This window comes from Colletotrichum navitas (genome assembly GCF_030913465.1).
Source record: "Colletotrichum navitas strain CBS 125086 chromosome Unknown LY79scaffold_49, whole genome shotgun sequence".
NCBI classification, from domain to species: Eukaryota; Fungi; Ascomycota; class Sordariomycetes; order Glomerellales; family Glomerellaceae; genus Colletotrichum; species Colletotrichum navitas.
In genome coordinates this window covers 190295-212128 of record NW_026850595.1, presented here as the reverse complement: position 1 = coordinate 212128, position 21834 = coordinate 190295, and the positions used below count along the sequence as shown (strand labels likewise).

Genomic DNA, 21834 nt, shown 5'->3' with positions numbered 1-21834 from the left:
CGAGTCCACGGGTCGAATATAAGGTAGCGGGAAGAAAGAAAAAAAGGTGTTATGAAAGTCGGGTCGTCGAGACACAGGATAGTTGGTTAAAGCAGCTCAGCTGGGCGAAGTTTCCAGGACGGAATAAAGGGTAAAGGGCACTGCCCGTGAAGAGAAGAGGAAGGGGGAAGGGAACCAAGAGGCTTGGAGTATCGACAAACAAAAAGAAGCTTCAAGTCATCTTGGCCTTGAGTGAGATGGAGGGTGGGAACCGGGAGGGAGATGTCGTCGAGAGTTAAAGGATGACAGAGGAGTGGTGAAGAGGGAGGAAGGATAACGTAAGTGTAGGCGAGGCAAGGAACCATGGTCCAACAGGGGACTGACAGAGGTAGCCAATACAAGTAAGTCTACCCGAACTGTTCGGCTAGTCTCCCATTCTTTTCATCCATACCCGGCACGCCGTTACGTAGTATCACTACGTACGTGCGAGGTGCCCCTCCAGAACCTGTCCGTGCAGCCGCTGTCTAGTGCATGTCATTGCGTCAAGAAGCGCTGCGGTCCAACACCCCGGCCGGGGACTTGGGATTATTTTGCCTTTTGGAGAGTGCCATCGCCAAGGGGGCGTGAGTGAGTGGATGCTGGGAAGATGCTGGATGGTGTGGTGGATGGAGGCACAGGTATGGCATTTCTGGAGCTACGAGACGAAAAGAGCAAATGGGAGGTCCGAGGACCCCCGCAACCAGGATTCAGATGCAGCAGCAAAAGGAAACAAGCCTCGGGCAGATTGAGACGGCAGAGAGAGAGTGTGTGTGTGTGAGTGAGAGAGAGAGAGATAGACGGAGGCCACTCAGGCAGCACACAGAGAGACGGAGACATACACAGAGTGACGCAGAGAGGCTTCCATTTGCCCTCGCTGAGTGTTTCTCCGTTTCAGAACGACTGCCAAGAATCCCGAAAACGACGTGGTGCGACACACACTCCCCCCCTCCCCTCTCCCCCCTTGACTGGTGTCCCTGATCCACCACCGTTAGGACCCAGCGTTACCTCCGCGGCTCGCCGAGGAGTTCATCGCTGCCGCGGTGGGAGAGGAAAAGGGGGGGGTGAATGATTTTAGAGGAAAAGCAAAAGAAACACAAAGTGCCGCCATGGACAGCGCTGACTCGCCCCTGGCGGGCGCACCAGACGGAGCACGACTTGGACACGTACTACAACACGGATGTTGGTGTGTGCCAAAGCCGACGCGTACGGCCCGGCCGGGATCAAGCCAACCGTCGGAAGCTATTCCGTAGTGACTAGCCGGTATAGTATTGTTTCGTTCGAAAGACAATGTGCGAGGGCGAATACTACGTAGTAGGCACGTATACTGATTTAACTTTTTTATGTAATATAATTTGGGCCCGTAATACTACACTGCCAACCAGTGATTACGACAGCATGGCTACAAACGTATTGCTACCATACCATTACATGGTAGCAGTGCTATGGCTCGCTGTATAATACGGATAGTACGGATACTATTGATTACTTGGCTTGGAACGTAGCAGCACTGCTCAGAACGTAGCAGACCGTCCGCGACCGGGAGGGGAGCCATTGTTTCGCAGGTAGATCTCCTCGTCGCCCTGTAGCTCCGTCTCGAGAAGCGCACGCGTTTCAGAGCACCTATCGCCTGAAAACATCGCTCCGGGACGGTGGATCTGATCTTTTCTTAGTGACGGGGATAGCTCCCGTTTCCCAAAGCCCTCTCCGCACCAAGCCAGCGAGACCGTCTCTCCAAGGGGGCTTGAATCAAGCCCCGGACGGGCGGTGGCGCTGTGCACCCCGTATCACCTGTGCTCCGTCTCCTGTACCATGGTATCCGAACTCGGTTCCGAACGAGGAGAGCAGCGGACGGCCAGATCGGAACCACGACTCTCTTCTGCCGCGGGGGGGAGGGCGGGGGGGTCGAACACCCTGTGCCAAGCCCTCCAGAACGGCAGAAGGCTGAGTGGCAAACGCCAAGTCGAGAGTTGACAAATTGACAGATCGGCATGAGCCCAGCCTTCAATCTATTAATCAATCCGGAGTCCTCTTCAGATATCTACCAGGCTACCCCCAAAGCCGCTCAATCAATGCCTAACGGACGCATCCCGCTGGGGCTCTTCCCTGCCCTGCCATGCTCTGTGCTGCCTTGTGTTTGGCCTCCTCAAAGCTTGCTTTCTTTTCCGCTGACAAGTCTGTGCATAATAGCTAGGGGCTCGTCTGCAGGTCCTCCAGCGTCGACCGATCCCCCTCGGTGGGCGAGACACATGGTATGAACCAAGGGGATCCCCTCGTAGATCCTGTTTCTCTCCGCGACAGTGGCCCAGAACAGGAAATAAAAGGGGCAGTCTAGAAAAGGTTCACCGTAAGGCTCTTCATCTCCTTGTTGACACTAAATCGCACCTGACCATCTACTTGAAGCCGACTGTCACCCACCCAGGAACCGGACAGGGCTCTCTCTCACTCTCTCTCTATCTTTTCCCCATGGCTAGTTGGGACGGTTTCTCATGTACGTAAAACACGAGTGCTCCAGAAAACAACGTCGGCGACAAAAGCTTGGCTCCGCGGATCTGCGACAAATGGGGGTGGACGCAACATCGTAGATGGGCACGGAGGCTCAAGCGGACAATGCTGCTCCATCCCTCAAATGAACCCTCGAATGCGCTGCCACGAGTCAAACCAACCCAACTTGTGTAGACCCAACAAGTTGGCTCGACTCTGTTCCCCGTTCGGATCAACGCAGGAACGTGTCTGTATGTTTCCTTTTTGTTTCCGAAAGGAGGTGGGAGAACGGCCGCTCGAAGCCGGTCAGTCTCCTGAAACGGTAATGAATTCATTGCAATACAAGCTTAGAAGGGGTTTGATATTGTCCTTCCATCTCTCACGTGCGCACACACTCACACCCTTCGGCATAATGCCGAGTGCCCCTGATTCGGATATTGCTTAGAACGTGGCAAACTCCCGGGTCAAGAGGCCTGTCGTCTGACGTCACTCCGGAACATGTCGATCTGCATCGGAAAAATCACGGGCGGGCCAGCGGGATAATCTGAGGTGGGCTGCGACTATGCTTGGGTCTGTCAAACACTTTCTTGTTCCTCTCTTCATATCCAGCGTGGCAATATTGGATAGAAACCTGCCTTGCGCTTCTCTGTCTCTGGTCAATCTCCGTCGGTCAGATATATCCCACGGAGAAAGAAAAAAAAAAGTAGACATGAGCGACACTGCTCCGACCTGTCTAGATGAAGCAAACAAACAGCGACTGCCGGAAGCCGGATAGTAGAAACGTCCCACTCGTAGTGACGGCTGTTGTATTTGGCCCTATTGAGAGTCCCCCCGCCTGTGATCATTAATCCGTCGGAAAATGTGATGCAGCAAAAAAAAATTGTGTGGGTTACAGACGCGGGACTGAGGCGAATCCTGCTTTGCGTGTTATTCACGGCGTCCGGAATGACCAAAACGCGAAGAGCGCGATGGATGCCACCCATTCTAGGACAACCACGTTCGTCATCGAAAGGTTTGAAAGAGGATACAATGTCAGTCAGACATTTCCATCGGTCTCCAGAATCCAGGCAGGGTCCGAAAGCGACTCGCGCCGCCCTCCTCGACCACAAGCGTCTCACATCTCACAGAAGAAAATAAAACGGGGAGGCCGTTTCAGCCATTGAGAGAGGGTTCGCACAGCGTCATCCTCGATCAGAGAATTTCTGCGACATCAGTGGAAGTGATAGTGTAGCGGGATGTGTGCATCTGCGCAGTTGCTATGGAAATGGTGATCGAGTCCAGTAGGGCCTCAAGGCCGCAGCACACTCCATCGCAGATCCGGAAAACAACCGGTTCTATGCGTAAAGCATAGACAGCCGCAAGATGTCTCCATCCATTGGGCGTGTGGCGGCCGGCTCGGGCAACGTAGAACGTGAATCCATCTGGTTATGGCGCTATAGTTGGCCAACTCCTAGAGCTGTTGCTGCATGGCCAGTCCGCGAAGCTCACGGGCCAACATATCACAAAAAGAAACAACCGGGTGTAAACTATAATTATCTTGCGCGCGTACATCACACTGTAAGACAAAAGGCTTAGCCTCTTGTGTTACTGAAATAGCAAATGACATAAACTTGAGACCGCCGAGTTCTGCCAAAGGCCACGAGGCTGTACCGCTTTACCGTCACTATTACATTTACTACCCACAACTAACCACATTAGTTATAAGAGTTAAGGTTTCAAGTCTTATAAGTTATAGCCTATGGCCTATGAATACGCAAGACGAGTCTTGGTGTCCGCTTTGGAGGCGGTTAGTGTTTTACATATACCATCACCCAGAGCCCACTTCGCACGGCGCCGAGTATTCGTTTCCGTTCTTGTCGTCCTTTTCCATAATGTGCATTCTTTAAAAAAAAAAAAAAAAAAAAAAACTATTTGTAACTGCTCTCAATGTCGCAGGATAATTCAATGAAGCGAAAACCGCAATCAAGCTGCCTCGATGCTTTGCCAAATAACTGACGTGGCCCAATCCCAACCAGTCATACAACGTGTCTAAAAGCTCTGCGCTGGACAAAATACCCCCCAGAAGCTCCAGACTGAGTTGATGAGAGGAGAGTATCCCGTTTAACAGGTTATGATGCTTTGTCACTGTGGTACCTGATGTGAATGTTGGCTACTCATACGATTGAATAACTCTTCAGTCATTCGTTCAACTCGGGTAAAGTCTCGTAGGGCCCCATGACAACAACTTGGACGATTAGAATAAGCATGCCACTATTGTTAATCTTTCAAGAGACCTCAGATAGTTACGTTATGCGTAGTTTGTAGTTTCCACACTGCTGCTTTGATCCAGCGATACTAGAGAGCCACCTGGTACAGTCTGTTACTTGAGCTTCACGGGGATTCCAATTCCAATCTAGGCTAACTCAGCAAGGTTATACCAATTTCTATTCTGGTCTCAAGGGTCTACTAGATTTATCTGCGATGCCAAAATTTGTCGTCGCGCGAACTCGATTATCTACGCCCGAAGTCAGAGAGATAGAACGAGGTGATATCCGGTTCTCGCTTTGTCAGGGTCTCCCAACTGCACCCAAATCGGATAGCTGAATCGTACACGGAATTGGAGAGAAACCCGATACACAAACCGATATCCAGTGGTTGTGGAAAATCGGACGGATTTGTTTGAACGCAGCGCCGTGGAGGAGTAGCACAGTAAGCATTCGATCCGCTTACAATTCAAAATGGACCTCTCGATAACATGATGTTTGATCTGATGCAGCAGTTGCTCTGCGTGATCGTGTGCTTCATACTATATTGAGATTGGTAAGATTTACCATGTATCAGAGGATATTTGTTAAGCATTGGCGATGAACTATGTACTTGGACACTTTCTTTTGGGAAATCCTGCCAAGCATAAACTTTACAGGTCAGAAAGGCCAATACGTTTCGCACCTGACTCCAGTAATATAGGTACGAAGAAATGTAGGTTGACCGGAGCCCAATTCTTGAGATCCGATCGCCTTATGACTTCTTGAAACATGAACTAGATGCCTTGAATTTTGATTTACTCTTCTATTGGACCACGTTCGTTACTTTTTGTGTTCGAAAGTCGGCATCGTACCGCTCGAGGGTGATAATGCTCAAGTTTGTCGCCTGTCTAAGATTGGTGTTTCTGTAACCTCACAATCAACGGCTAGTGGTGGCTTGCTTGAGCTAGTGGGAAAAACGATTAACGATATGGTGATTGCCTCTCTTGATTGCCGTTGAGGAAACCGACGTCTCTATTGTCTTACTGCTGGAACGTTACTATGGGATGTGGCTTGAAAACTCATGAGTCCGGCTTGCAAGTTGACGAACAAGGCGAAACCACTCGCAGCAAGACACATGTTCAAAAGCCCGAGAACAATGACGAGCGAGTCAGACTGGGTCCCCGGCCTCGGTGCTGCCCCCATGTCGAAGATAATGACTATTGCGGTGTGGCTTGCATGGGGTTGTCCTTGGCCAGCACATCGCCAACCAAGGACTTAAGCGCCCAAAAAGGAACCAAATGACTGTGACGTCATGCACTTCTTGCCCCTCCGCCAAGGGCGCGATGGCCTGGAATGAGGTCAATGGCCGAGATGGGCGAAGAGCCCGTCAGCTTACGACCATTCTTGATTCGGCTCATGATGGACGTCAACAACGTGTCTTGCAAACCTGTGCCTATGGCTTTCTGCAAGTTCTGGAAAGGTTGCCATCTGGTTTATATCTGCAGAGACGGCACCTCCCACCGGTTGCATCCGAACCAGTTTCCAGCAGCGCAAATCACACAAGGATCATCCTATATGCACAACCACTCAATCTCACGTTTGGCAAAGAGAGAAACCGTCCCCTAGCTGCGGCAACCATGAGACGAACGAATAGCGTGCTGCTAGCTTCGCTAGCAGTTCTCACTCTCCACCCCGCAACAGCCCTCGCACAGTCCGACGTGCCGTCGAAGCGCGGGCTGGCGTACCAAGGCGACGACCACGAGGCCGACGCCCGGCTGCTCACCTCCGAAAAGTCTCTCATCAACTGGTATTACACCTGGTCGACATGGCCGGCCCAGGGGCTCAACAGCTCAGTCGCCTTCGTGCCCCTCGTGCACGGGGTGAAAGACGCCGAGGACTCGGGCCTGACGTCCCGCCTCAACCAGCTTCCGGGGTCTTCGACGCACCTCCTGACCTTTAATGAGCCTGACGGCACCAAGTCGTCTGGCGGCAGCAGCATCGACCCGGAGGACGCCGCCAAGGCGTACCTGGAACACCTTGTCCCGCTCCGCGACGCCGAGCCGCGCCGCTGGAACATCAGCCACCCCGTCGTCACCGGCTCGCCGCAGGGCATCGAGTGGCTCCGCAAGTTCAACGAGTCGTGCTACGACATGGACGACGCCGGCTGCCCGACCGACTTCGTCGCCGTGCACTGGTACGGTGACGCCGCGGGGCTCAAGAACCACGTCGGCGCGCTGCGCGCCTTCTACGACGACGTCTCGCCCGACCTCGGGTTCTGGATCACGGAGATGGCGCTGCCCCAGCAGAGCGCCGGCGCGACGCTCGCCATGATGAACGAGAGCCTGGCGTACCTGGACGGCCTCGACTACGTCAAGGCGTACGCGTGGTTCGGCGCCTTCCGCGAGGACGAGGCCAACGCGTGGACCGGCGACTCCGTGGCCCTGTTCGACGACCACGGCGGCCTGACGAACCTCGGTGCCCTGTACCTCGGCGGAGAGGAGCGCGGCTTCGAGGCCGGCCAGAAGGGCGAGGGAAACTTTGCCGGCTCTCTTTCGCCGGCCGGACTGCTCCTATGGGGCACCATTTTTGTCACCGTCGCGGCTCTGTGGTAAGCTCCGGGCACTTGAGATTTGAGAGAGAAATAGAGAGAGAGAGAGAAAGAGAGAGGCGATCTGCTTTGTGAGGATACGGGCAACGATGCATGGTTCATGACATATTTTTCACTTCGCACATATATGCGTGTGCTGGACATACGAGCATTGGACACGAGCGAGAATGATACCTACTTGACTGGATTCTATTGCCGTCGAATTATATACCACGTCACATATACACCATATAGCAATACAGATACAAATCTTCATCCTTCATCATATGCGTTAATTGTGCATGGAATCGTGCCGCCTTCCTCGGTGCGCAGCTCCTATATGCCATAAACACACACACACACAATGAGTGGATGCGTCCTTTTCTGATCTGTCAACGGATCGACAGCGTTAGCATAGGCTTCATGGACGTTTCCAACCAGACGGCCATCCCACGTGGCTCAGCTTGAGCCGCAAGCAATACTACACTCCCGTCAGCGCAAAACGCGGGTATCTGCAACGACTACCGTGCCCTCCCCGGATCCCTGGCCATCGACTGTCCGAGTGCTGACGTCCCCGCCCACTGACAGCTGTTGCCCGAAACCTCCATAACTTTTCCTTTTGGGTGCACGAGCCGTTTCGAAGAAGCGGAATAAGTGATTCTGGTGGCTAACGGCGGTAAGAATGGTTCGAAGCACGCGATCGCGCCACGGTTCGCGAAGCCGGGCCTGACCCGCGGTGCACACAAGAAACACGTTGCTAGCGGACGTTGCTAGCGGCGGATGTTGCCGTTTCCTTTTCACCATGAGACCAGCGGCCGGGGGCCGTGTAGCCCCCCGTCAAGACGGGCCGGCGGACGGAGGCGTTTGGAAAGGGAACCCGTCTTTACCGCCGTCGTCGCCGTCATCATCGCTCGGCGAGCAGCCGGCCAAAGGTTTGCTCTCTGATGTGTCACGTCTGCCAAACGAATACGTTCACTATGAAAATGCTGCGCCTCTTCAGGCAGGGCGAGAACTAAAGTGATTTGAGTTGGGCAGGGGATATACCGGTAGTTCTTCTGTGTGCGGGGGGGGGGGGGGCAGGGCGGGCAAAGTTTCGGCCAACCCGAGCGTCGGGTTCGACGAGTCGGTGCAATATTCTGTCCGACGAGCTGGGATCCGTCGAAAGAGAGGGGACATGATTGTCCTACACGCGTTGCTATCGCCGTAACCCTCGACAAACTAGATGCGCTGCAATCGGTTGGTTAACCAACTTGACTAGCTTTGCCCAATCGAAGTTGTTTCTGCCCTTCCCGTCAACAAGTCACAATTGGTTTTGTAGTATGGCGTGTATCTACTATCTAGTCGGCTGCTTTCAAGGCAGTGTTCTTGGTCGCTATAACCACCACCCACCCTTCCTTAGTATAGCTCTTTTGGTTGGACAGAGTCTTTCGCCTGCAAGGCGTGTAGGTTTGCATTGCAGTCAAACAAGCATGGGCAGGCACTTCCAGTCAGCCTGGCCTTGGCTTTGCTTACCTCTTGGCTGGTTGCTCGTTTCGTCCGTTCTACAGCACTGGCATCGCCGCTCGCCTCACAGCGGCCAGGCTCTTTCGTTGCCGATGCCTACATGATACTTTCCCTGTGTTTTTACGGCCGTGTACTATGTATGTGCGACCCTGCGGGGGGCCGCCTAGGATCAGCACCGTAGTTGACGATGCCTACCCTTGTGTGCGATGCTTCCCCCCTACCTACATAGTGTTGCCATCGTCTGAGCGCGACTAAGCTGTGCGACGGTGACAGGGGGTGATGAGTCCACGACGCGGCCAAGACCTCGGTAGATATCCACTTTTTCCACATTTTTTTTCCCCAGGGGCTCAAGGAGAGAGACGATAAAGTTGCTGTGCATAAATGAAATCGCGTCTCCGGATGTTAAAGGGGAGGGCGTGGCGCGTGCCGAGTCAACGGTCACAACCTCAGAACCAAGACTATCCCGAGCCCATCCCGCGGTTATTTTTACGCTTCGCGAGCTTGACGTCTTACCCTTACCGACCCGGCGACTTTCCAAAAAACACTGTGAGCTACCTTAGTGGATTAGAACCCACGAAAACGAAAAGGGGGGGAGGGAACAAAAGACGAATCAAAGCAGCCCGAAGTAGCATGGGCCCGGGAATCGTCAAAACTTTCGAGCTGTAGGTTTTCATCGCCGCGATATGGCTCCTGAGGCTCCCGTCCGGGTGGCCGTCGTCGGAACCGGCTTGGCAGGCCTCACTGCTGCATATCTCTTACAGAACGACGAGCAGCGACGGTATGCGGTGACTCTTCTCGAACAGGTCAGAGGGTTCCGGAAATCGGTCCGCCAGAAGTTTCTCGCAGTGCTGACTTGACGCAGGCCGAGAGTCTATCCTTCGACTCGGCGTCGGTCGCCATCCGAGACGAGAGGTCCGGCCATGTCGAACGGGTCGATCTGCCCATGCGCGCGCTCGCGGGAGGATACTACGCAAACGTAATGCGCATGTATGACCACCTGGGTATTCCGTACCATCCCATACGCTTCCTGTTCTCCTTCGCCAAGGCGCTGCCGACTCGCAAGCCGGATGGCGCCGCCGCCGGCACCGCCGCAAGGACGCAAGGCGACAGCTCGCGCGTCGCAGGCGGAGCAACGGGGGAGTACTTTGTGCACGCGTCGAACCTGCACCAGATCCCCCCTTGGCCGGGGAACCGCGGGGTGCTGGCGCACCTCATCGAGATCCTGTACCTGGTTGTCTGCCAGTTCTGGTTCACCCTCGCGTGTTTCCTGGTGCATCCCGTGACCAAGGGGTCCGACGAGGCGGAGACGCTCGACGAGTACCTGCGGAGGGTCTGGCTGCCGCGTCGCTACGTGACGCATTACCTGCTTCCTCTCCTCAGCGCCGTGTCGACCTGCTCACACGACGAGCTCCTGGCGTTCCCCGCCAGCGACGTCGTGAACTACAAGAAGCTATCGCAAGGCCAGCAGCACTACACGGTCTGCGGCGGCGTCCATCAGGTGGAAGGGAGGTTGGCGAGGGAGATGAGGGACGTTCGGCTGGGCGCTTGCGTTGCGCAAGTGGCGCCGACGACTGACGGGAGGGTGAGGATACACTGGCAGCGGACAACGAGTGGTGTCGAGCCTATCCAGGAAGACGTGTTTGACCGGGTCATCCTCGCCGTGTCGCCGGATGTCGCCGGCAAGATCTTCGCTCCCCTGAGGAAGACGCTCGAGCGGATACCCACGATCCGTGTGAAGAGCTCGGTCCTACGACCGGCGCATTCGGCGCCGGACCACGCCCTTAGCCTGGTCGACGACGAGAGCAGACACCCAAAGGCCTGCTCGCATCACCGCGGGACCGCCATCCCGCCGCAGGTGATCTGTCTGCGTACCGACTTCGCCGCAGAAGGAGGGCGGACGGAGGCGCTACACACGATGCCGGGAGGAACGGTGGTAAGCACCTGTCCGTTGGACCCGCAGGCCGACGCGAAGAGGGTGCTGCGGACGGCCAGGTTCACGAGGACCCTGAGGACGGCCGAGAGCAGGGCGATCGTACGGAGGATCATGGGCGAGTCCGGCGGCCCGGACAAGAAGACGGACCCGGCCGCCGAGGTGGCAGCGACCTGGGTGAATGGGCAAGATAATGTCTGGTTGACGGGGGCCTGGTGCTGGGATGGCATGGTTCTCCTCGAGGGGTGTTTGGTCTCGGCGATGAGAATCGCCGATGATTTTGGCGTCAAGGTCCCATGGCGGGCTGGCGTAGCGAGAGCTGGGTAGATGCTCTCTTGTGCCAATCAATGCTACAGAATGGGGTCAGAATATAATGAAATGAAGTTGAAATGGACGTCCTACATATGGATGAAGTGAGCGAGAGATATATCGGCTATCCGAACCCCGAGTGAGTGGGCCTGACATGACACGTGACAGGTGTTCTCATCTCATTCTCATCTCATTCTCTCTCATCTCATTCTCTCTCATCTCATTCTCTCTCATCTCATTCTCTCTCATCTCATTCTCTCTCATCGTTCTCTCTCTCATCCTTCGACTCAAGTACTTTTGAGTGAGATCCTTCTTCCGCCTTTGGCTCGAACTCACAACTATCTCACCCACACCATGATAAACTCATTCAATTCTTATCCAGAGTTCTGGAGGGGCCTCTTGCTTGGTCTTTTTGGCAGCTCACTGGCCATTCTCTCCATAGTCGTTCTGGTTACTCTCAAGTTCTTGCAGAATGGCGTGTACGACAACGACCACTGGAAGCTCAACGTCAAGGTGCCGTTTACCACAATGTGGATGAACATGGGCTATTGGTACGTTTTATTGCCGCCCATTGTACTCAGGACGCTCTTGTGCACCGCCTCCTTACGCCTAATCTCTGATACGCCCCCCCCCTCGTATAGGACCGGTGACGATGGTCAGCGCATCCGGGACTTCCAGCAGGCCTGCCGTGCTCTTTTGCACGAAGTGCTCGCTGAAGCAGGCGTCTTGAGGGCCGAGCATGCGACACGCAGATTGGCCATCCTCGACCTGGGAATCGGCTGCGGCGACCAATCGCTGGAACTTGCTCGCCTCGTCCGCCAGAGTAGCTGGGACGAGTACCGCTACGTGGGGCTCACCTTGAACCCGTCGCAGTTCCGCATTGCCCTCGGAAAACCATTCCGCACGTTTCAAAAACCCGGGAGCCCTGATGAGTCCATACAAGTCTTCCAGGGCGACGCCGCGAGGCCGGACACGTGGGGCCCCGGCGTCAAGTCGGCCACGACGTCCCTGACGGACGGGCGCCCCGGAGACCAGGCGCGCTGGGTGCTCGCCCTGGACAGCCTCTACCACTTCTTCCCCGACAGGAGGCGGATACTCGAGTATGCCGCCCAAGAGTTCGACGCTTCGTTCATGGCGTTTGATTTGCTCCTGAGCAACACGGCGTCGGTTCGGCAGAAACTGCTCGTCAAGCTCCTCGGCCTCGCAATGGGTTGCCCCATGGGTGCGTTTATCACAGAGGCCGAGTATAAGAAGCAGCTGGGCGAGGCCGGGTACGACGAGGGACACGTTAGTTTCCGGGACGTCACAGATGACGTCTTTTCCGGTCTCGTCGACCACATCAAGGCCCAGGAAGAAGCACTGCGGCCATTCGGAATCTCGATGGCAAAGTTCAAAGTTGCCGGCAAGCTCTTTGACTGGTTCGCTAAATCAAAGGTGGTAAGGGCTACCATTGTAGTCGCCCAGAGGAAGCCGAAGAGACTGTGAAGTTCGGCGACGCCAAGTCGTAGAACACCCCCGTCCTGGAGCCAAAGAGGAGAAAACATTACACACGCAAACTAACGAGTCTCTCACCGCTAAATAAACAACGTGTAATGCGTTTGTGTGTTCGATATCGACTCGGGTGCAGTTATTGTGGCAACACTGCGGTGGTTCGGCCATAGTAAAGCTCTTTTGAAAGATTTCTATACAAGTAATACCGCAAAGTTGACATCTGCAATGCTTTCTCTCAGACAAGCCCAGACCACGGACCTATAAACAACATAGTCTATGATGTATCTATACCTCGTTCCTCATCACCAAAAAAACTTAGGTTGCGAAGCGGAAGTCAAGCCTGCCAAGTAGGAGAAATTAGAAATCAATCTGTCCGAAAGGGGACAAAGGGCAAGCCTTACCTCTTGTTTCCTTTGTCGGTGGTGCTGGCCCGGTATTCGTGTTGCTGTTCAGGCGTCATGGCATCCCACTGCTTGGCCTTGGAGTTGTTCCTCCACCGGTAGTAGAAATACGTGAAGGGGTATTGCACGAACTGAAAATGACGTGAGCTCCGCTGCCCGCTTTAAGCGCATGTAGGAAAGGGACGCTACTTACACACATCCAGATGCAGATGACCAGCAGGCCCTTGTTGGCTTTGAAGTATCTTGGTGCGTCGTCCGGTTGATAGACTTTCAAAGTCAGCATTCTCCGTTCCGTGAAGCTAGAGGAGGCCATGCACTTACTGTTGGCGCCGATCATGCCACTGACTTGAACAAACATGTTGTAAAGTCTGGTTTGTATTGGTCAGATACTTCAGGGGACCCCACGAAGAACCATGCGAACTTACGAGGCGGAAACTGTCCTGTTTTGCACAGAACCAGCGTTTCTGCTAGTCCACGCAACTTGGATCGGGTGCGTGCTGTGTCCCTCGTCAGCTCTCTTTCTTCTTCTTCTGGATTTCCCGTTCCAGACTGTAACGTACTACGGAAACGAAAGGAGGACCGTGGCGATCGCAAAGTACGCCCAGGGGCTGATCGGGTCCGCCAGCGCTATCAGGGCCACGAAGCAGGGCAGCAGCCAGGCGTCCTCGGCCATGGCGACGAAGCTGCGGTTGTTCAGCAGCTCGCTGGCGGCGGTGATGAGCAGCATCGTGACGCTGGAGCCGATGATGTTGGGGATCGACAGCAGGTTGGTCTGGATGACGTTGAACTTGAGGTCGCGCAGCGAGAGCGTCAGGTACTGGTTGACGGGGTACTTGGGCAGGCCGAACAGCAGGCCGAGGGCGTAGAGCGGCCACATGTCGTAGTCCTTGGAGCACTCCCAGATCTGCCTGACGGAGAGGCCTTGCCGGTTGTACATGCCTCCCTTCTGGGGGTCATCGCGGATCACTGAGTGTTTTGTTGTCGAGTCAGAATTGACAAACACGCTGGGCTCGTTCATGGGGTCTAGGAGGGTTAGAAAGAACTCACCAGAGTTGACAATGATCTTCTCCTCCTTCTCGGTGAAGTAGCCCTTGGGCCTCCACCAGCTCTTCGTCTTGGCCGGGCACTGAGGCATGAGGAAAAACGAGGCCAATCCAATGGTGACTAAAACAAGAAAAAAACGTCAGTTTTTGGGGACTTGCGTAGGCACTTTGCTGATCTTACAAGTAAAGCCCCCCCTTAAAACATGGTTAGCAAATGGTCTTCAATAGCACCGGAAGCAAGAGACTCAACTCGACGAGGAACAACCACCGCCATCCCTCGTAGCCTAGGATACCACGCATTGATACAAGTCCAACAGCGGCGAAACCGACTCCGATATCGACTGGGAGGGCTCACGTCAGTAACAAGAAGCCTGGAGGGGTGTGGCGACGGTTTGCGGGAGACGACGTACCCAGCTGCGACGACATCCAGAACCAGGCGAGGCGGATCGGAAGCTGCAAAGACGATCAACAAAGCCGTTTGAGAAATGCCAAAGAAACTGCACATTGGGGATATATTTACCGATGTACCGGTGTACCAGTAGCTGAGATAGAGGATCGTGTCGCTGCCAAGGGGGGTTAGTCAGAAGCTTTGTGATGGGATTATCAAGAAAAGGGGGCCCAAGACTTACGGGATGAAGCCGCCTTGGAACGACGCGCTAATTCGGACCGGTTTGTGAGCTGGAAATCCTCTCCCCAAAATCACTCCTATCTTTTCTGGTCAACTCACATCAAGTATCTCGTCGCAAGGAATGAGGCCCGGCCCTCGAGGAAGAACTGGGCGCCAGAGATGATGGAGAAGAGGCAGATCTGGATCGGAATCCACAGATCAGGGCCGATGCTACACGCGCAAACGCAGAGACGCACACAAATCAGCCGAAGCCTTTCTTGGCGTTCGGTAAAAGGGGAGGGGGTGGTAAAACGAACCGCTTGGAGATCAGCTGGGACGGAAGCTCCGCGACGAGGAAACCGACTCGCGAGATGGTTTGACCGATGTTCTTTTTTGGTTCATGTGCGTCAGATCCTGAACAGTTCCCCCCCTGGTAGCACAAGTCGTAGAAACTCACGTAGTCGCCCCGCGTCAAGCCGAGATCGTCGAGCATGTTGTCCGACACGGCGTTGGAAATGTTGTTCCTGTCAATGTTGAGAGCCGCAAACATGATACAGGCCCAAACCTAGAGCACAACAACGTAGTCAGCGCAAAGCCCCCCCTGGTTTGGTTCTTTCTTTCTTTTCACATCGGAGGCATCTTCTTTACCATGATTTTCCAGTCGACCTTGCGTCGCACCGCGCGCTCCTCCCTCCACGTCCAGCGGAAACTGGGGTCGAAGGCGGACCAGTTCTCCCACTGCGGGTGGATGTAGAGACTCTTGTATTCCTCGACGTTTTCCGAGTCCCAGATGCTGGGTTGCGTGGCGATCTTTAAAGGAAGCCAAGGTCAGCTTTTTTATTTTTTTTCTGTCTTCCTTTTTTCCCCAAGAGTATTCGCAGGGCGGAAACGACGTACCGCATCGAGGTCGTAGACGTCGGCCTTGGGACCCTTTCGGACCCGGAAGAAGCGCAGGATCGCGTCTCCGAGCGCCGCCTCCATGCGCTGCGTCTCCTGCGTCGCGAGCGCGGCAGCTGTCGGCGGCGCCACGTCGACGGGGCGCCGCTTGTCGTCGTCGTCGTCGACGACCACGGGCGTTTTCGAGTCCGGCACGCCGTGGTCGGACGACGAGGTGACGGACTCCGCCGGCGAGGCCTTGGTTCCCGGCTGCTGGGAAGACATATCTCCTGCTTCAATCTTTCCGCGGGCGAGCGAGAAAATCACGTACGAGGGGGTGAGTGGGCGGCAGTCTAACACGACGAGAGAGGGGCCAGTCTAGCAAACCTCTTTTGCCGGCACGGCATTCTATATAAGGAGTCTTTCCTGGTAAAGCTCTTCCAACATGGGGCCCCGACTATTCCTGCGCGCTGGCCCGCGCTGCCAGGTTCTTTGGCCCAAGCAGCTCACGGAGATGGAGACGTCGCCGTCAGAAAGGCGTGATGAGGAGTCCCAGGACGTCGATAGGCAGAAAAAGGGGGTTCCGTTCCCTCCCTTCCCCATCCTCGGTGACAAACCGAAGGACGATCCACAGCGGAATGACGACAGGCCGCTTCATCCGGCATGGTCGACCCCGATGGAGGTGTCCCGAGGACGTGTGCCAGTCGGATAGTGTGTGTGTGTGTGTGTGTGTGTGTGTCTGCCACGCAGGCAGTTGTTTAAGCCAACTTCATCGCAGTCCTTCGAGCCCGCTTACCTTGGCTTTGGCTCTAGTTTCAAACCCCCAAAGCTTGAGTTGACTCCATGAACCTTTGCGCTCGAGCTGCTTTCCCTATCCCACCGCGTCCCCCCTTCTTCCTGTCTTCCAAAGACTCTCTCCGCCACTCCCCGTCATAGGTAGTTAGTCTCGCGCGTCTCTCAGCCCATCCCTTTGGATCTACGGCCGCCGTTGTGGTGGAGGAGGACGAGGCAAGGAACAGGCATATTTGATGGAGCCGATGCTACTGTGCGCGCGGCCTTAGTGGCTCACGTCACATTGCGTGCCGCTCACGCAATTGATTCACCATCGTCTCGGTCGATGGCGTGCTACACGCCGAACCCTTTTGCCGGACTTCGTAACGAAATGTATTGGTCAATAACGTTGTGGTTGATTTGAACATCGGGGATTTTGATTCCCGGTCACTTCGTAGCCTCCAAAGGCGCCGCCATGGATCCCACAATTGAGCTTGTTTCTTTTACCGGCACGTCAAAAGAGAAACAAGCCCAACTTGGCCGTCTCGGGCTGTGATGGATTTCAAAAGATGCTTGCTTGTCTGTGATCCACTGAACATCGCAACAATCGATGGGCGTAGGGGGAGGTGGCTGATTTGGTGCAGAGTTGTATGGCTTAGAGAAATGTCTCATTGCCGTCTCTTTGCAAGACAATAACGCTGTGTGTCTACGGATATCACTCTTGATGCTGCGGCTCTCTTTCTGTCCTTGGCCCCAATCCCCACGAGAGAGCACGAAGCCACCACTGTTGTTGTCTGCTGCTTCTTCCTCTATTGATGTTGTGTCTCTTGTGATTGCCGTCATTTGCAACGACGACGCAACCGGTCCGGGAACGAAGCGCAGACGGGAAAGAAACGGACTCGGCCGGCTGTTCTCGGATCACATATGTGAAGTGTGGGTCGCAGACAGGCGCTCCATGTCTTCACTTCGGAACCTGAGCACCAGTATCAAGGTAAATAGTCTACGTTTGACAGCGTAGCGCATTCTTTAAGACTGGCTGTACATCTTCCCAACGTACCTGGAACGGTGCCACTGGTTAAGGGAACTTTCCCCGGTGGAAAATGAGAAATTCTATCTTGGGCAGGCTTCGAGCCAGCCATAAACGTTTAGCAAGGAGACAAAGCGCCAGCCATCAGCAACGATATGCGATGGTGCTTCAACTACTCGAGTATGGAAGCTGGGGACACATTGGGAACGAGTGTCCAAAGTCGAAAACCCCTACAGAGTTCAAAAAGAACAAGCAAATCTGGGAGGACGCCAGACAGGAGACAATACGCCAGAGAAGAGAGCAACTCCAGATGAACAATCATTTCGTCTATAAACCACTAGTCCTCCTCACTCATCACAGGGTCCCTCACGTGGAGGCAGACGACTGTAGTCTGTCCCTCGCAGGCATACACAGGGAACATCTTCTGTGACACAATGAGGGCGAACATTCCTCTGAGGTACCAACAGAGTGGACCGCCCTCTACCTACGACAAGACAGTCGACGAGGATCTCGATGATATCCCTTTGACATGCGACGCCATGAATCTGACCTTGAAGAGGAAGCCTACATTGCAAAGCGCACCGGCGATGACAACGACGAGGATAGCGGTTCCGAGACGCAGTGGGAGAGACATCGACCTCATAAGGAACGTAGTAGGAGCTTACGCCCATTCGCGGCTGTCAATCATATGCTTCAATGCTCGGAAACGGTGATTGGATACGATCCATGAGCTATAATACTTCTACCATGAAAACCAGCTGAAGATCCGGCCCAATTTTCTCAAGACCACACGCTAAACGATTGTGAATAGGACCCCCCCCCTATGGAGCAGACATGCTCTCATCGGCCTTGACTCTGGTTCCCAGGGGATGGCAATACAATTATCTCATCTCCCATTTACCGGTCATGTCAATCATGGATGCATCAATGAACCTAGTAAACCCTTGTGAGGAACCCTGCCATCTCGGAGACGATTAGTTGAGTTAGAGTACCAATACCGAAAATCAATTCGCATAGAAGGCTGTGGCTTGTGGCTATCATGAATGCTAGAACTAAGGCAACGCGGTATACAATCGCTCCGTTTGCTTTCGTATGCAGAGAAGCCGTCTCTGCAGATCCTTCCCCGACGTCATCTTCGCGCCCAGAAAGCTCGTACTGTTATCCGTGAAAGCAATGACTTATCTAAAATAGCAAAAGAAGGGGGGGGATTATTCTGCCCAGTCCGCCCGGCTTCCGCTCCTCCATAAAACACCTCTCATTCTCTCGCTCCTCTAGCCAGGAAGTCCAGTCTTCTTTGCCTGGGATCTGATGTACGTTCTGTAGTCGGGCTCGACGTACGTCAGCGGCGTCATCGGCGTGCTGGCGATGCGCTTGTGCTTCACAGCCTCCTGCATCCGCGCACACTCGTCATGGTTGTACGTATCGCAGTTACGGTCCGTGAGAATCTCGAGTTTGCCGATCCGGCCTATCAGCGACGCGAGGCTGCCCTTGTACGCACAGGTCGGGTGCGCGGTCGTGATGTTGATCTCCATGTCGAGGAACCCCTGGACGAGGGAGCCGAGAGCGAGCGCTCTGCAACGGGGCGACATGGTCTTGCGGAAGTGACGGGACGCGAAGCGGCACTCGCAATTGCCTCTTTTCAGCTCGTCATACATCCTGCTATAAGGCATGACTGTTGCCAAGATCCAGTGTGCTCTCTTGATTGCGATTCTCTCTGGAACCCACCGTGTCAGTACAATAGATCCAGCACGACCGGAACATGGCAAAATGTATCGTTGAACTCACCGATCACGCTTGTTGGGATCAAGGGCGCGGTTGCCTCAGCGAGGAGGTCTTGATGGGCCTCGAGGTCTGTGTTTCCGCATAAAATTGTATTTGCTGGTATATTCGATTTTGTGAGCAGGTCGCCGCCCTCACGGCTGATAGTGGATGTTTCAATGAGGCGAGAGGTCATGGTGCTGAACAATCCCATATCACCAAGCGCCCACGCGATAGAGAGCAACCTGGCGTAGTCTCCGCTACTCCTGACGCTGGCCAGCCACTCCTTGACCCACGGGCGAGCAAGAGATATAGCGTCGTACTTGTCCATGATAATGACGAGAGCATGTAGGGTTTGAAGCTCCATCTTCTGGGGCACCTTTTGGAAGTCTCCGTGTATGATCTCCAGCATGAGCCGCATAGGGGCCGGTTGATCGTCTGGGAGGTGAATGACCCGGTTTTCCAGGCCAACTTGAAGACAGCGGGGCTTGTCAAGCTGGCCAAAGATGATCTGTTTCATCACCGAAGACGAACGGTAAAGGGCATTCGAGCAGACGAGGTAAGTGGAAGCCTGGCCGACGCGAGCGGCGCCGACGCAGAGGAGCAAGTCTCCATTTTCGTCGAGTCTGACGACGGGCTCTGGGTCGGGTCTTTCGAGCTTTCGTTTCTTTGAGTCTGGTTCCGACGTCGAGGTTGGATCTTGAGCTGTCGTGACTGCGACGGCGTCCTTTATGACGTGCTCGTTCTGGGGAGACTCCGATTTGAAGTACATTATGCCAAGATGTTCGAAGAATAGATTATGAGAAGGGGTTTGTATGGAACAAGGTGAGAGACTGAATGCGTGTGAGTGAAAGCATGCGAATGAGCTTGTTTCAAGGACGGGGTGAGGATGAGGGTGAGGGTGAAGTGAGAGTAAGGATGAGAGTGAGGGTGAGAAGTCGAGTGAAAATTGGTAATTGCCTTTGAGGAAGAGGGTGAGGTGAGGTGGGCGGAGTGAACTTTGGGAAGGAGCGGTTTGAGAAAAATTCAAATGAGGCAGGAATGATCGACCCATTGGAGCGCCAGCAGATGAAGAGTGGCCGGGTGTCAGTAAGTGGCCAAGAGATATTCTTCCACTTCGTAGCATATCATCATGTCTATCGCCGGGACAAGCAAGAACGCGTTAAGTGTTGGAAATTGGAGCCCAAAAATGCGTCTTTCCAATGCGGTTGACTGTGAACCCGCGTGATGCTCTACCATCGACATACTGCATGGTATCCGAAGCAGTCTTATCGAAGCTCGACTGCTCCTTCGCCGAAACTGCAAGTCCGTCTCACATTGCTCCCTGGAACAACACTCATTGACCGGTACAGCGTTGAAAGGCAATGCTACTTGGTCAACCCCGTCTTGGACGCCTGCTTCCATAGATACTCGCCGTGCCTGGGCTGCGAGAAGATCACCTGGCCCTTTAGCACCAGCGACCTCTCGAGGCCGTCCCGCAAGGCCGCCTCCAGTTCTTGCTCGCACGCGGCTGGGGCGAATTCGAAGTGCGGGAGTGGGGGCTGCCCGAACGGCGACGGCAGCGGTGACGACGGCAGGGTCATGAGCACGCCGGGGTGTTGCGACGTGTATAGCTCAAGCCGCGGCAGGATGGCCTGCAGGGTGGCGGCGCTGCCGCGGTAAGCCGCCGCGGGGTCCGGGGCCGCGAGGTCGATCCCCTGCGCCGCGAAGGACCTGATGAGCGAGCCGAGGAGGATACTGTCGCAGCGCCGGCCGGACGTGGGGTCCTGCGGCGATGACTGGCAGCGGTCGCCGTGTTTGAGCGTCGCGTAGAGGCTTGCGTAGGGTTCCAGCATCGTCGTGAGGAGCTTCATGCGCGTCGACGCCGTGTCCTCTGCACACACCCTTTGCCGTCAGATGGAAATGGTACTAACCATGGCATTGGTCTGCTATAAGGGCGGGGACACGACGTACCTAGTAGACCCGGCGGGACCAGATACTCAATGTTGCGGAGCTTGTATGAGTACGCCTCTCTATTGTCGCCGGCGAACCCGAAGACGAGGTCCCCATCGTCGTCGACGAGGCACTCGTCGGAAATCTTGCGCATCATGATTTCGAACGTCGGCAGATGGCCCAACTCGTAGGCGACCCCCAACAGCAGCGGGTTCAGCGTGGCCTCCTGGACGAACTCGAGCCACCCTCGCGCCCACGGTCGCGTGGCCCCGGCCGCGTCGTATTTGTCGATGACGACAAGGAACTGGTACAGCCGGGTGAGCTCGAGCTGCTCGGGGACCCTGTCGAAGCGGCCGTGAGCGATGTGGAGCAGCAGCTCCGTCGGTTCCAGGCGATCGTCTGGAAGCTCGACCGTCCAGCGCCTGTACGCGGTGTCCGTGGGCCTCGACTCAGCAAAGCCGCCATACAGCATCTTTTCAAAGACCGTCGACACCCGGGCGAGGGACTTTGAGCACACGAGGTATGTTTTTGGCTGTTTTTCCACGTCCCCACCGACTTGCAAATGTAGATCGCCTCGTGAATCCAAGACGTCGACCTCATCTATGCCTCGGGTGGCCCGTTCGTAATCGGCGTCGTCCTCGTCCATCATCGCTGTGGTCCTGATCTCTTCCGACAACCCTTCTTAGGCAGCCTGTCTTTGGGCTCCCGACCCGGATGGACTCGGACACCGTCCACCATTATATCCATCCACTGCACGCAGACAATAATAGTTACGGGGGTACCAGTCTGCCTTGTCAAAATGTCGCGAGGAACAAACCAAAAGTGGTCAGATTATGGCCCGTGCACGTCTCACGGTGCTCAATAACGAGTGGTCG

The 21834-nt window shown here is 54.9% G+C and overlaps 6 protein-coding genes across 6 annotated transcripts; 3 read left to right on the top strand and 3 right to left on the bottom strand.

Moving 5' to 3' along the window:
• The first annotated feature begins 6355 nt into the window (after positions 1–6355).
• Positions 6356–7587, top strand: LY79DRAFT_559957 (glycosyl hydrolase catalytic core-domain-containing protein). Its single transcript, XM_060558297.1, has one exon. It carries the CDS (start codon positions 6362–6364, stop codon positions 7334–7336), a length of 975 nt encoding a protein of 324 aa, XP_060412033.1. The 5' UTR covers positions 6356–6361; the 3' UTR covers positions 7337–7587.
• A 1734-nt stretch (positions 7588–9321) lies between these two features.
• On the top strand, positions 9322–11139 carry LY79DRAFT_281213 (uncharacterized protein). Its single transcript, XM_060552116.1, has 2 exons — positions 9322–9617; positions 9677–11139. Exons 1-2 carry the CDS (start codon positions 9498–9500, stop codon positions 11069–11071), a joined length of 1515 nt encoding a protein of 504 aa, XP_060412032.1. The 5' UTR covers positions 9322–9497; the 3' UTR covers positions 11072–11139.
• A 268-nt stretch (positions 11140–11407) lies between these two features.
• Positions 11408–12538, top strand: LY79DRAFT_519756 (uncharacterized protein; the record flags this gene model as incomplete). Its single annotated transcript, XM_060555171.1, has 2 exons — positions 11408–11604; positions 11695–12538. The coding sequence occupies 2 exons, from the start codon at positions 11408–11410 to the stop codon at positions 12536–12538; spliced, it is 1041 nt and encodes a 346-aa protein (XP_060412031.1).
• Positions 12539–12739: 201 nt separating this feature from the next.
• Positions 12740–15884, bottom strand: LY79DRAFT_281149 (major facilitator superfamily transporter). The gene is made up of 15 exons (XM_060552115.1): positions 15493–15884; positions 15244–15405; positions 15053–15160; positions 14913–14983; positions 14716–14826; positions 14618–14644; positions 14509–14551; positions 14399–14441; positions 14239–14329; positions 14170–14183; positions 13506–14109; positions 13371–13442; positions 13267–13313; positions 13139–13212; positions 12740–13076 (listed from the first exon to the last, which is right to left on the bottom strand). The coding sequence occupies exons 1-15, from the start codon at positions 15754–15756 to the stop codon at positions 12942–12944; spliced, it is 1866 nt and encodes a 621-aa protein (XP_060412030.1). The 5' UTR covers positions 15757–15884; the 3' UTR covers positions 12740–12941.
• Positions 15885–18540: 2656 nt separating this feature from the next.
• LY79DRAFT_519632 (uncharacterized protein) lies at positions 18541–19799 on the bottom strand (the record flags this gene model as incomplete). Its single annotated transcript, XM_060555159.1, has 2 exons — positions 18541–18983; positions 19055–19799. The coding sequence occupies 2 exons, from the start codon at positions 19797–19799 to the stop codon at positions 18541–18543; spliced, it is 1188 nt and encodes a 395-aa protein (XP_060412029.1).
• Positions 19800–20394: 595 nt separating this feature from the next.
• On the bottom strand, positions 20395–21608 carry LY79DRAFT_591828 (uncharacterized protein; the record flags this gene model as incomplete). Its single annotated transcript, XM_060561336.1, has 2 exons — positions 20395–20900; positions 20981–21608. The coding sequence occupies 2 exons, from the start codon at positions 21606–21608 to the stop codon at positions 20395–20397; spliced, it is 1134 nt and encodes a 377-aa protein (XP_060412028.1).
• Between the last annotated feature and the right edge of the window lie 226 nt (positions 21609–21834).